Below are 14,268 nucleotides of genomic sequence, written 5' to 3' on the forward strand. Positions count from 1 at the left end.
ATTATGAATTTTCCAAAAATAAGACTGATTCCTGTAAGCTTGGACAAAATGTCGTCTGAAGAGTCCTAAGATTTAAAAAAATAAATAATTTATCCAAGAAAAAAATTCTGGAGATGTCTTCAAATAAGTTCTCAGACTGTTGAGAAGATCTAAGCTAATTTCATCAAAAGACAATGCAACAGAGACCGAGAACATTGGGCATGACAAATTGGGCATTTAAAACATACAAATGCCATCTCAAATCAAAATTTCCCAAACTTTTCTCATTTTTACTGTTTCTTCTAACTACAGTATTTTTAAAAAGTCTTTTAAAAAATTTAAGTTACAAGGAGATGGTAGGAAATTTCTTCAGTGATATAAGCAATATACCTGAAATATATACAAAACACATAGGAGAAATTACATCTAAAACACTTTGAACGCTCGAGTATCTTTTTAAGCCAAACTCTAAAAATGAAATGAACTTTTCATTCCCAATTCTAAAACACTGAGTATACATAACTGAAAAGGAAGAGGCATGAGATAAAATAAGCCATGTAACAAAACACACGATTGTGCTAACAAATCATTTGTGTATTTAGCCACTGACGTGATAAGTTTAGATATATTTAAAGCCTACTTTGAAGAGTGAATATAGCCACCGTAAGTATTTAAGAATCTTATATTAACAGTTTACCTGTTAAAAAGCATACTTTTAAATAATCTTCACTGTAAGAATACCTAGTATGCACTGAACCTAATATGCACAAAGCAATACAAAACAATGAAAAAAACCCAAAAACTGGATCTTACCTACACTTCCAACCACTGAATCATATAATATACCAAAGATGGTCTATACTATACATCTGATCAAATAAATAAGTAGTGTTCTCAGGCTGAAAGAATAAGCTAATCTTTAACACGAACACAAATAATTATCAGTAAGTTGTGCACTGTATGAATTCTGGTTTTTCAATGTCCGCAGCTTTTCCTGAACTTTCTGTAATATTAAGGACACTGATCCTGTTTTAACCATTTTTACATGTATCTTTAAGTGAGGCAACTTTTGCTCAGAATTCTCATACTCTTCATACATTCCATTTTTTCCTGTTTTTTTAAGTTTGGCTCATAGTTGGAATGTCTGATCTACTCCCATCTCCTCTTTACAGTATGCACATAATCATTAGTGAGTTGAAAACGGGTCCCAAAAGGGTATCTGCTAACATATCCTGTATCTCAATTTGTCTTGTCACTTACTTCTTTGTTATCAATCTGATTCTCTGCCTTAATTATGTTTTAATTATTTGAATTCTGGTTACACTTTTATTTTTATTCTCCTACAAATGAACAGATCCATCATCCAATCCACACTCCTCCATTAACAACTTACACCTTGACCTCTACATAATAATTTCAAAATACTTGCACATGAAGTAAAAAGACATGCAAGATTTACATAGAGCCAAAGCTTTGTTTTTCTCCCATTCCCCCACAATTTCCACAGCATAGACTTGACAGGTACACAATGAGTACCCAGCAAATACTTACGTGATTTATTCACCCAGTTTCAGTTGCCTTGTTAGTATATTATTGTTAAGAGTATCAATTCTTAAATTTTCAAAAGTTACTACAATCAAACTATTAGAAAATCAGTTAATAACTTACTATACTAAAAGGTTTAAAATATAATTCAGAACTACATTCCTTTTAAAAGTTATGTATTTTATAGAGAGATGAAAACCAACTATCTTATATCCAGTGACAGACATTTTAAAAGAATCTATACAACACTGTAAGAAAAGTGATTTCTAAGAATTACTTACCTGAGGAATAACAATATCTGCTAATGCTTTTGAAAGTCTATATAATTCCATTGTATTTTCTAATTTCAAGGAGCCATTATGCTGGACATCATATTTTATACAATCATATATGTCAGGGATTTTACTAATGTCATATCTTCCATTCTTTGTTTTAAAGTCTTTTTCCAACTTGGACCATCTACGTAGCATAAGCTCTAATGTTTCACTATGGTAAAGTTGAATATCTAAAACAACATAACAAATTTAGCATATTAAACTTAGACTCAGATTAAGGGCATATATTAAAAAGTTGACAATTAGAAACTTTTTTTAAATATCAGAGGTAAATCTATTAAGAAGGTAAGGAATGTTACCATAAAAGTATACTATTAGTAACCAAGTATTTTATAAACTTAAATAAAAGATATAAATACATGGCTTAGACTTGGGTTTGGGTTTATAAAAGACCCTTCCTTATGTTACACACTTCAATAACCAGAAGAAAAAGAACAACAATAATAACAAAACTCTTAGGCTAATACATTTCAATTCAGAATTTAAATACTATATAATTTTTTTATTAGATTCACAAAACCAACATAGATAGTCTTTAGCTAAAAGGAACCTTAGAAATTAAATAGTTCAAAGGATTTATTTTTACCACCAAGAATCCTAGATTTCAAAGTTGCCCAAGTTATAACCAAGCTAATCTCAAGAGTGAGAGTCCAGATCTTCTTCCAATTGTTCCTTCTTATTATGCTAGCTATTTGCTGCTTAGCTGTATGACAGTGCTACATAATTAATCAGATAGTAATATTTTTATCTTTGTCATGCTATCATGTATAAAAGAAACTATAACTTAGTTATTATTCTTTTGGTGGATGTACATTAACTCACACCTAGATACAGCATGAGAGCCTTAATTTTTTAAGATTGATGGATCTTATTTTAAAATGCTTATGTTAATTGGTTAATAATTTTTGTTTTATGTTCCAAGGCACATAGTATTTACCTGATGATTTGGGATCTTCCATTCGGTGTCTGATCTGGGAAGTCAAACTTTGTATCAAGGAATAAACTTTGTCGCAGGTCTTCACAGGATTTTTAATTAAATGCATTGATTTGATAAGAGAAATGCTCCCGGATGGAGTAAGCTACAAGTGAGTAAAGTATATATTCACATCTAGTTATGCCTAATTGTCTAAGAGAACAATATACAAAACTTTCCAGTAGCTAGAGAACAATTCAATACCACCCATGAAGATGACCCCCAAAATATAGTAATAACATCAAGAAGGAAGTAAAAATCTCAGAATTTCATGTTAGAAAAATAGCAAACATAAGCTATCATTAGATTATCAACAGAGAAAGTTTAGCACAAGTATTCTAACTTACAATGTGATATAATTCTAACTTATGGTGACAAATTGCTGTATGGTTCTAGCTGTTTGACATATATTTGACATATTACTTACATGTAATAACCTTAAGACTCTATTATTATCACCATCATTTTTCAGATGAGATACTTAACAGAGGTTAGGCAACTTGCTTAAGACCAAACCAAGAGTATGTCAAGAGTGGGAGAAACTATAATAGATTTATATATAAATTTATCAGTAATTTACAATGTAAATAAAACTTCCCTAAGTAAAGATTTTCATAATAAATTTTAAAAAACTGAGCGTTATGCAGATTTTGATACACCTAAAAATATATTTCAAAAAGACTGAAAGTACAAAGAAAAAAAAAAAGATATACAATGCAAAACCAAATAAGAGGGGAAAAACTGTTGTTGCTATATTTATCTCAAAACTTAGAGGCAAAATGTACTGATTGAAATATACTGATTCTAAATTTGTAATCTACTTTATATGTAAAGCAAACATTAAGAGAACTACAAAGCTAAGGAAAACCCACAAATTGAATGGGAGATTTTAACACACTACGGTGAGGAAAGAAAAAACAACAAAAAAAAAATCAGGAAGAATTTTTGTTTTTATTAAAATGATAGAAAGTTCGAAATAAAAAAAGTGTTATAGGTTTGGAAATTCTAAAAATACACAGCTCTGAATAACCTATGACCAAAGAAGAAATCACAAAGGAAATTAGAAAATGTCCTGAACTGCATAAACCTCAAAATTTATGCATACAGTCATAAAATGAAATTTATGGCCTACAGTCCTTCTTTTAGGAAAGACTGAACATTCATGAGTTAATAAGCACACAGCTAGGGACACAGATTCACAAAAGTACAAGGAATAAAATATAAAGAAAAATTAACCAAATGGAAAACAAGTGCATAATTCAGAGGACCAACAAATCAAAGTTATTTCTTTGAAGAGACTAATAAAGTATATTAACCATGGTTAAACTGATCAAAAGAAAAAAGACTATATACTGTTATAAACTAAGAAGCAACATCTCTACAAAATCCTGTAGACATCACAAAGAATTTAAAGAGTATATGATAAACAAACTTCTACATGAATGTAACTTAATACTGACACAACACAACAGCTAATTACTCTGGACTCCATGATTATAATGATTATTTGACTTACCCACAAGGAAAATGCCCACAGGATTTACTAAATTTTATCAAACATTTCATTAATGATATGTATACAAAGTATTCCCCCCAAATAGGACTATCTAATTAATTTTATGAGACTAGCATAATCATGATATTGAAAACAAAGGCATAAGAATTAAAATGTAAAGGTTAACCTGACTCCTGAACATAGATGTAAAACTTCTAACCAAAAATTATAAACCCAAATCAGTGAGATTTATTAACACCACCATCACCACCACTCATTTATATATACATATGAGTATATTTTGAAATTCAGTAACTTTTAATGATAAAAACTTTTAGCAAAATTTAGCAAAATAGGGAGAAGTGAAATTTATTTTTAAAAAGAATAGTTATTAAAATATCTACAGAAAACATACCTAATGGACAAGTGTTAAAGGCTATCTTTGGAAACATGGACAAAAAAAAGAAATACCACTTCTATTGAACATTGTTTTGAAGGTGCTAGTCATTGAAGTAAAACAAGAAAAAGAATAAAACAAATAAAGTTCAGAAAGGAAAAAACAAACCTGTATGTTTTTAAAGGATCAAAAAATCTACAGAAGTATTATTTAACTAATAAGTGAGTTCACTTATCAATTTTAAAAAGCTATTTCTACATAGCAACAATCAGAAAATAAAATTTTTAGAGCTACTATTTACAATGGCACAAAAAATATATCAAGTTTTCATAAACTACAGATTTGATGCATCTAAATCAAGATCTCAAGAGGATTTTTGACAGTATATTTTAAAATTTACATGGAAATGCAAAAAAAAAAAAAAAAAAAAAAAAAAAAAAGCCCTGAAAAACTTGAAGAAGGAACCATGTAGGACTTGGGAGATCTTATTCAGTGGCACAGGATCAAGTAAATATAGTGTAGAAATAGACCACACAGATAGATTATAAAGATGCTACTATAAAGTGATACTATAAAGGACAGTCTTTCAGTATGTCGTGCTGATATATCTGGATGTACATACAGTTGGCAAAAATCGATTTTGACGTCCTTATCTTAGAGCACACACAAGTCTATTTTTTAGCTCGATTGCAGATAAATGTGAAGGGAAAAACAGTAAAGCTTATAGATCATACATAAGAATATTTTATGACCTCTAGTTAGAAAAAGAAATATTAAATGCACTGACCACAAAGGGGAGTAGGAGATAGAGGCATCCAGTTATTGAAGTCATGGGGACAGACAGGACAGCACAGGGAATATGGTCAGTGGTACTGTGTGGTGACAGACAGTTAACTACACTTGTGGTGAGTCATGGGGACAGACAGGACAGCACAGGGAATGTGGTCAGTGGTACTGTGTGGTGACAGATGGTAACTACACTTGTGGTGAGCAAAGCATAGAATATATAGATCTGTCTGTCTAATCACTGTGCTGTACACCTAAAACAACACTGTGTGTCAATTATACTTCAATAATTAAAAAAAAAAAAGGATTTTTGACAAAATCAAAAAAATGCAGACCATAAAACCATAAAGGAAAAATTTCAACTTAGAATTCATGAAAATAAGAATCTCTGCTTACTGAAAGACATCATAAAGACTCAGAATAGGTGGTAATATTTAGAACATATATTCAAAGAACCTCTACCACCCAATAAGAAAAATACAGGCACAAAGTTGAAAAAAAGGACAAGAGATTTGAAATGAAGCCTTTATGAGAAAGGATATCAAAAGCCACACTAAACTACTACTAGTCCATCTTCAGAACAGCCAAAACTGAATAGTCTGAGAATACAAAGAATTGAGACTATGTAGAAAAAAGATTATTTTCATGGACTTCTAGCGGGAGTGTAAATTGGTTCAATGATTGGAAAACAGTTTGACATTATTTACAGATACTGAAACATAAGCATACTGTGGGTCACAACAATTCCAATCCTAGAATGTACCCAAGAGAATGTATGCTCATATGCACTAGGAGACATACAAGGACACTCATAGAAGTATTAATCACAACAGCCCCCAACTATAACAATGATATAAAGTATATATGTAAATTACAGTATATTCATAAAATAGAACATGGGTCATTAAACTATGGACTGCAGGACAAATGTGGGCTGTGGCATAGCCCATGAGCAAACAATGGTAATTCACATTTTTATTAAGTTCATTTATTTATTTTTGATAGAGAGCACATGCACAGGAGGGGCAGAGAGAGAGAGGGGGAGACAGAGAATCCCAAGCAGGCTACGCACTGTTAGTGCAGAGTCCAATGCGGGGCTCAAACTCACGAACCATGAGACCATGTCCTGACTCCAAATCAAGAGTTGGTCATTTAACTGACTGACCTATCCAGGTGCCCCAGAATTTGCATTTTTAAAAGGTAGTTACAGGGGTGCCTGGGTGGCTTAGTCGGTTAAGCTTCCGACTTTCGCTTACGTCATGACCTTGTGGTTCGTGGGTTCGAGCCCCGCGTCGGGCTCTGTGCTGACTGCCAGCTCAGTGCCTGGAGCCTATTTCAGAGTCTGTATCTCCCTCTCTCTCTGACCCTCCCCTGCTCACGCTGTCTCTCTCTCTCTCCCAGAAATAAATAAAAATATTTAAAAAAATAAAATAAAAGGTAGTTACAAATCAAAAAGAATATGCAACAAGACACCACATGTGATCCCCAAAGCCTAAAATTTACTATCTGGTCTTTTACAAAAAAAGTTTGTCAATCTCTGAAATAAAATACTACATAGAAGTGATTATTAGTTAACTATGGAAATGTTCGAGAATATGGATAGATGTCACAAACACGACATTAAGCACAAGAAGTCAAAAATAAAAGAAAAACCTAAATTCACGGTATGAAGCTTAGAAAACAGCCAAAACTGAGACCATAGTAGTTAGGGATGATTATTTATCCAAATAAGTATTCTTGATATGGGAAGACTATAAAAAAGAGCAATATTTAATCAGGATAGTGATTATTTCTAGGAGATTGGGGAGGAGTTGCAACGAGAAGGGGCACAAAGGGATCAAAGGTGTCCCAATGTTCTATTTCTCTAGCTGGACGGGTACTACAGGAGTATTTGCTTTATAATACAACAGCCTCTAAGTTTTTGTTTTATATACTTTTCTGTGTGTGCATATTTCACAATGTAAGAGTTTGCTAAGACTCACCTTTTCATAATCTTCAGCAGTAAAATCTCTATCTTTCTGAAGTATTTCATGAAGTCTTGCTTTCACACGTTGCTGACAACTGCTCAAAGAGTCACTATCGCTATCCAAAAGACCATTCATATTCGCACTTTTTACCATCTGAACAAGAATGGGTGTAAGCTCTCCTTCTAGAGCTAAGAGCCCCTAAGCATATTAAAGAAAGCCAACGCAAATTCAAACATTAGTATGCAAATTATTAGAAAGTATCATAATAACTATTTTGTTACGTGCTGAATTTCATAAGGTATAAGCTAACTATTTCCAATAAATAAACTTTATTAATAATGTAGCCTATCACCATTTCAAGGCTTGAGCTGGAAATTTCAAATTTTAGAACGTTTAAATACTGCCTTAGCAAAAATCTTTTAAAATGCGTTATTAGATGAAATTTCTAGTAATTCCGAAAAAACATTTATTTATACCTTTGCAAAAGCAGCTGCAGTCATCTGCACCCGTCCTTCATCAGAGGCATATATTTTGAGGTCATGTCGGTAGGTACTATGTAATCTAAGTAAACCACAACCAGGAAATCCTGCATAATCTCCTGAAAATAAATACTCAAATCACTTAAGCTATATTTTTGTCTCACTGTATTTCTATAAATATTTAGTAACGTCTCAAAATAAGTGAAGATTTGAAAATACAATGCATAAATTTAACCGAATTAAAGAAACTCCAAGATTTACCTTGACCTCCAGGATACATACACCTGAAAGCTCTTCCAAGTTCTTCGGCCTGGACCCTGCCTGCTGGAGTTAGTTCTCCTCCCCATTTTAGAACCAAAAGTAAGGATGGTTCTTCTCTTCGGCTGTCTAAGATACACATTAATGAATAAAAGCAAATAATGTCAAGTTTGCTTCTTTTAAAGAGACAAGTTTCAAGATTAATTTTTTTGTTTTCTCTTCTGCAGCAAAAAATAGATTTTATGTAAATTATTTTGTTCCTTTGAATGTACCTATCTTTGTAGGCTTTTGCTTCTGTCGGGAACAACCCTTGCTCTCCCTGTTAAAATCTTACTCTAATTTCATAATCTCTTCCTCACTTTAGGATGAAGGCTCTTTCGAGTTTTTTGAAAGAAAGTGGTTCTACTTCCCTGCTCTCATAGTGATATGACAGCAATAGTATTTGCTCAATATAGTTAATTTAGTTGTGCCAGCTATGCTACATTAAGAGCTCCTTTGCTACAGGATTGAGACCTTGTCTTTATACCAAGAGGCTTGCATAAAAGTGAAGTATACATTTTTACAGAAGAATCAATGATGTGCATAATTTTTCAGAGGATATGTGATGAGAGAGCCTAAAACTTATTATAATTTAAACTTAAAAATGAGATATACGATCAAACGTAGCCAAGAGCAGCTTTTAAATTTGGAAATGTATAATTTTTTTCTCAGATATTAGGAGAGGTTTCACAAGGAAATGAATTTCTGTACTTAATTTATCTGCCCTTTATCATGTCCTAAGATTTGCACTGGGCTAAAGAAAATAGGTAACCTAAAAATGAGCAATATAAATGCTAAAAAACTTAATGACGATTCATGAAAAGTGAAAGAGATTAACTTTTTCCCTGGGGCTAGTATGTTGTAGTCGTATGTGCTTTATTAGATAGGCCAATATTAATTTATGGAAGGACAATTAATTAACAGACTTTTTCAGTCACATTTATTGAATGTTTATGATCACAAACATTAAAGTATAAAAATTAATATGTATTGCTATTAATCACAAGGTGTGACACAGTAGCAATGCCAAATTTTAAAATAAATATATGAAGATCAATATAATGAAACTTGTGTTCACATTTTAGATAATCGCTACTTTAATTTATGCCACTATAAATAATGCCATTGTGAATATCTTCCTAGATCAATCTTTCCCTGAATATCTGATCACTTCATAGAGATAGATTCTTATAAGTAGAATTAAGATCATAGCATATGAGGAATGCCTGGATGGTTCAGTTGGTTAAGCGTTCAGCTCTTTATTTTAGCTGAGGTCATGATCTCATGACTGAGTTTCAGCCCCACATGGGGCTCAGCACTGTCAGTGCAGAGCCTACTTGGGATTCTCTCTCTTTCTCTCTCTCTCTCTGCTCCTCTGCGCTCACACTCTCTCTCAAAATAAATAAATAAACTTAAAAAAAAACCATCAAAGCATATTGAACATTTTTTCAAGTTTCTTATATTGCCAAATTACTTTTCAAAGAGCTATGTCAATTTATACTCCTGCCAATAGCCTGAAATTCATTCATACTATATTCTCATCAACATTCTTTCTTACCAATCTGACAAAACAATAAAATAAAAAAAAACTAGTGTGTTTTGCTAGTGTAATAAGTGTAATAAGCAAAAGTAACTATTACTATTATTATCATTGCTTTATTGGGCATCTACATTTCTTCATGAAATGGCTTCTCCAATTTCTGCCCATTTTTATTTTATATATCTGAGTTGTCGGCACAGAGCCCGATGTGTGGTCTGAACCCATGAAAGGTGAGATCGTGACCTGAGCCAAAGTAGGATGTTTAACTGACTGATCCATCCTTCTGCCCATTTTTAGTTTAAAAGGTAAATGAATTTTTGGAATTTTATGCTGACTTCTTTTAGAAGAGTGACCTTATTTAAATGCTTTATTCTGACTTACTTGTTGGAAGAAATTACCTACAAACATGATTATTGTGTATTTTTTCAAATCGTCTTTTGTACTTTTTGAGCTTTCTTCCTGAATACTCTGCCCTCTTCTACCAAAAGAGGAAGAAAGGGGCCGATTAAGCAACATTTAGTTATAAATAAACTTTTGGAAACAAACGCAGAGTAAAAGGGAAGTCCTAAGCAGTTTTCAAAATAAAATCTATCCTTTCCTTAAAGGATGAAGAATAAAATCCATGCTTTACTTAAAGGATAGAAGGCAAAGTTGACAAAACTCCACTTTATTTTTCATTTATTAAGTATGTCAGTCCTTTAACTATTACAGAGGAGAGTGTCCAAAGGCAGTACAATGAATAAGAAGTCTCTACGTATGATTAAAACACAATCAACATTAATAGTGATATACCTTCCTCTTCACTAGATGTTTTAGGACAACCATGAGGGAGATACGTCAGTTGGACTTTACGATTTATTCCAGAAAAATGGCCATACCTGAAAAACAAAATGCCAAGCAGAATGAAGAATATTCAGTAAGTGTTCAATGAAACCTCTTAAAAACTAAAATCCATCTAGAGAAAAACTAAATCTACATATTAATGTCCTCTTCTATTTATAATTAATTGTTGAATTCTTTAAAGTACTGTAGCAGAAAATCTGTACCATGGATGGTCATTCTAATCACAGTAAATAGGAAAACACAAAAAGTTTCTCTATAAAAGCTAGACAATTTGGAAAAGATGACAAAGTATAGAAATATATAAAACAGAAATGTTTGGGCATTTGAAAAATTAAGGAAATAAGATTCTAGGTGGCCAAATGTAAAGCTTCTAATAGTAATACTGATGAAATCAATTTCATTTGATACAGTTTAAAATTGTTTTTTACTTAAACATTTAGTCTGTGGTCAAGTGAGCCATGTGGCTTTCATCCAGTGGCACTTCATAAAAGATCCAAATGCTTCTTATCAAAATTAAAAATAAAAATAAAACAGTAACCTTCAATACATCAATCTTTTTTTTCACTGGTGCAAGTAAAAATCTCACTAGACTTTCGCTAATTTCTCTTCAGCTTCAGCAATAAAGTGCAAAAAAGACCAAACTGTGAATGAAATTTAACATAGAAAGTCATATGTTAAAGAAAAACAGTTATCACATTTAGTTCTCAAAATTATCAAAATTAAAGGTTTCAAAAAGATTCTCACATTTCTAATACGGTCTTAAGTTGTTCAAGTTTTGACTTGTTTTCTTCAATTTCAGAATCATTATTTTGCCCCAGCTCCATAAGAAGTTGTCGGGCAATGTCCAGCACTTCCTATAAATTAATAAAGAAGTGAATTTTTATGTAACTTTGCCATTAGCAATTTATAACCAATAAGAAGTCAAATGCACTTGCCTGTAATTGTTTTGGCTTTTTGAGTTTTAGTTTCCCAGATTTATATCCATCACACTTTTCAAAAAGATCAAAAAATCTTGTAAAAAAAAGACAGAGCATAGTTAGTCCTTTAAAATAATTAGTATCACCACCATATACTTAACACAAGTCAATTATAAATGAAGATATGGGACTCGGAGGGTCTATGGATTTCAAGTACTGTGTGTCCTCTTTCACTGTAGAAGGCTGAATGACAAAACTTAGTATTCTCCTAACCACGGCAAAGAAATATTCACTAGATTATTTTTAAAAGTTTTCTCATAATGGAAATTGAATATATGATACTACAAATCATCTTCTCTGAAGTCACTGCATACATACACATATAAAATATGTTTCAACACATATTTATTGGCTCAAGTTTTTAAATTTTATGATTTCCAAATCAAATACTGAATAACAAACTTGAAAAGTTTGAAATAACAAACTTTTATTCTATTAATTTTTTCTTCTAGAAGGTTGAGAGGTTAAGGACTCGTAGAAAGCAATGTGAGAAACTAACAAACCAAGATTAAACAGAAGACCTTAGGATGTTTATGTTTTTACAACAGTAAATGAAAGCCGGGTCAGACGGGTGATAATTTATGTATATTGCCACAGTAATTGGCACATGCTGATATATACAATTACTTTAAATGGATTTTGTCTGCATCAGTGGTTTAAATTAATAGCCAAGAAATTGGGAAAGAAGTTTTCTGATATATTGATCAAAATAGCTAATTACCTATCAGAAATCTTAAATTAACTCCTAAGTGTTAAATTACTCCCATTTAAACATACTTTTGATGCCTCACTTCCATTTTCATTTTTTGTTTTGGTGTTCGATCCCCATGACGTATCACAGCTATGACACATCTGAGTTCCATCCTAAAATAAAATAATTTTAATTTTCAATTTTTGAACAAGGATTTGTGTTATGTAAATCAGACTAAAACAACATCTCATTATTTCCTTACAGCCATCTTTTACCATTTCAAGAACTTTTCTATTAAGATAGTACTTGTAACAAATCAATTTTGTCAAATCCAATCTTAAAAAGGTTTTAAGAAGCTGGAGGGGGAGTAATATTAAGCCATATATATCAGCTTCCTCTCTAGAGATGACTATGCTAATTTTGGAATAAAAGTAAACAAATGACAATCTTGGAGCTTCATTAAATACTTGGTCTGTGGCAGGGATCATTACAGACTGAGATTTCATTAAATCAAAATAAAATAAAGCTTTACTTGATAGCTGCTATATTTATTTTGCCCTTATAAGAAGAACAAGTATTTCAAACTCAAATTACTGCAAGATAAAACTGTCTAAGAAAGAAAAGTAGGGTATAATTTAGTGTGTGACAAACTACAGGCCACAGAACACAACCCTGCAAGATTTTAATAAGTTAGTTAAATGTTTTTGTGTTAAATAGTTTGAGAATACTGGCTTAAAAACAAAATTAAATATTTTTATCCCTCCACCTCTACCAGTCCTTCTCAGAATATTTAAAATACTAATGCAAATGTCTAAGTTGTGAATATGAACCATCTAGTCAACCCATCTCAGTAGCAGGTGAGTTTCAAGCAGTAATTTTCACTACTGAAATTGCCAAATTTCACTTTGGCAATACTGGTCTAATTAATTTACCTCAAGTTATAACTGTATATATTTTCTTTATATAATAAGAACATAACAGCTGTACAACCACTGACTATGAACTTTTAAGTGACATACCTGTTGGTACCTCCTTTACTTTTATGACTTAATTTTCTATGATTATCCAAGCATTTTTCAAGATTTTATTTAATTCTTTTTACGATTTTATTTTCAACAACATAAAAGATTTTTAGTCTAGGTGGACCCTTGGAAAAGCATATAATCTATTTCTCCATATGCAAAGTGAATTGTATGAAAACATAACACAGTAAAGTGTCCAAAGATCATTTAGAAATTTAATCTTTATTCTAATTGCAGAGACTGATGTACAAAACCCAAGGAATTTCTAAATGAAAATATTCAAACTTACATAGTTCCAGATGTAGTTGGTACAATTGGGATATCTTCAGCTTCTAAGGGGATTGACCAGGGGATATGAAACTGTGGAGCAAGCTCTCGCATTACAATATTGCTTTGATACAAAAATAAAAAAATAAAATTAATTTATTTTAAGACAAGCCTCAGTACTTAATGACTAATGATACAGAATGACTGAAGTTAAAACTAGTGATTCTGTGATTATAGTAAATAAAAAGTAACTCAAAGAATCAATCTTGATAAAGAAAAATGAGATCAGCAGTTCTAAACTGGTATATCAGAATACACTATAGAGATGCCATAAATTTGGAATTATTATTTACTTTAATTTTAAAATATAAATCACAGTGGATTCAAATAAATCACTGTAACTGCATCATATGCAATTATAGATACAATCTACTACAAAGCTGTCATCATCAAGACAGTATGGTATTGGCACAAAAACAGACACATAGACCAATGAAACAGAATTGAGAACTCAGAAGTGGACCCAAAAGTATACAGCCAACTAATCTTTGACAAAGCAGGAAAGAATATCCAATGGAAAAAAGACAGCCTTTTTAACAGATGGTGTTGGGAGAACTGGACAGCAACATGCAGAAGAATGAAACTAGATCATTTTCTCACACCATGCACAAAAAT

General features: G+C 31.7%; 1 protein-coding gene across 10 annotated transcripts in view; it reads right to left on the bottom strand.

The window, feature by feature from the left end:
* PPIP5K2 (diphosphoinositol pentakisphosphate kinase 2) overlaps positions 1-14,268 on the bottom strand; it is a 70,145-nt gene that overhangs the window by 34,153 nt on the left and 21,724 nt on the right. For 7 of the 10 annotated variants that reach the window (XM_039216937.1, XM_039216936.1, XM_039216932.1 and 4 more), the window contains exons 10-19: positions 13,616-13,717; positions 12,391-12,477; positions 11,572-11,647; positions 11,381-11,490; positions 10,586-10,671; positions 8,218-8,343; positions 7,954-8,075; positions 7,493-7,675; positions 2,797-2,938; positions 1,806-2,029 (exon numbers count right to left, since the gene is read on the bottom strand). In XM_039216937.1, coding sequence (XP_039072868.1) covers positions 1,806-2,029; positions 2,797-2,938; positions 7,493-7,675; positions 7,954-8,075; positions 8,218-8,343; positions 10,586-10,671; positions 11,381-11,490; positions 11,572-11,647; positions 12,391-12,477; positions 13,616-13,717 — 1,258 coding nt within the window. The remainder of the gene's footprint in view (positions 1-1,805; positions 2,030-2,796; positions 2,939-7,492; positions 7,676-7,953; positions 8,076-8,217; positions 8,344-10,585; positions 10,672-11,380; positions 11,491-11,571; positions 11,648-12,390; positions 12,478-13,615; positions 13,718-14,268) is intronic. The other 3 variants (XM_039216938.1, XM_039216935.1, XM_039216930.1) reach the window with 1 other exon arrangement.

This window comes from Hyaena hyaena, unplaced genomic scaffold (assembly GCF_003009895.1).
Source record: "Hyaena hyaena isolate Hyena2069 unplaced genomic scaffold, ASM300989v1 scaffold_661, whole genome shotgun sequence".
NCBI classification, from domain to species: Eukaryota; Metazoa; Chordata; class Mammalia; order Carnivora; family Hyaenidae; genus Hyaena; species Hyaena hyaena.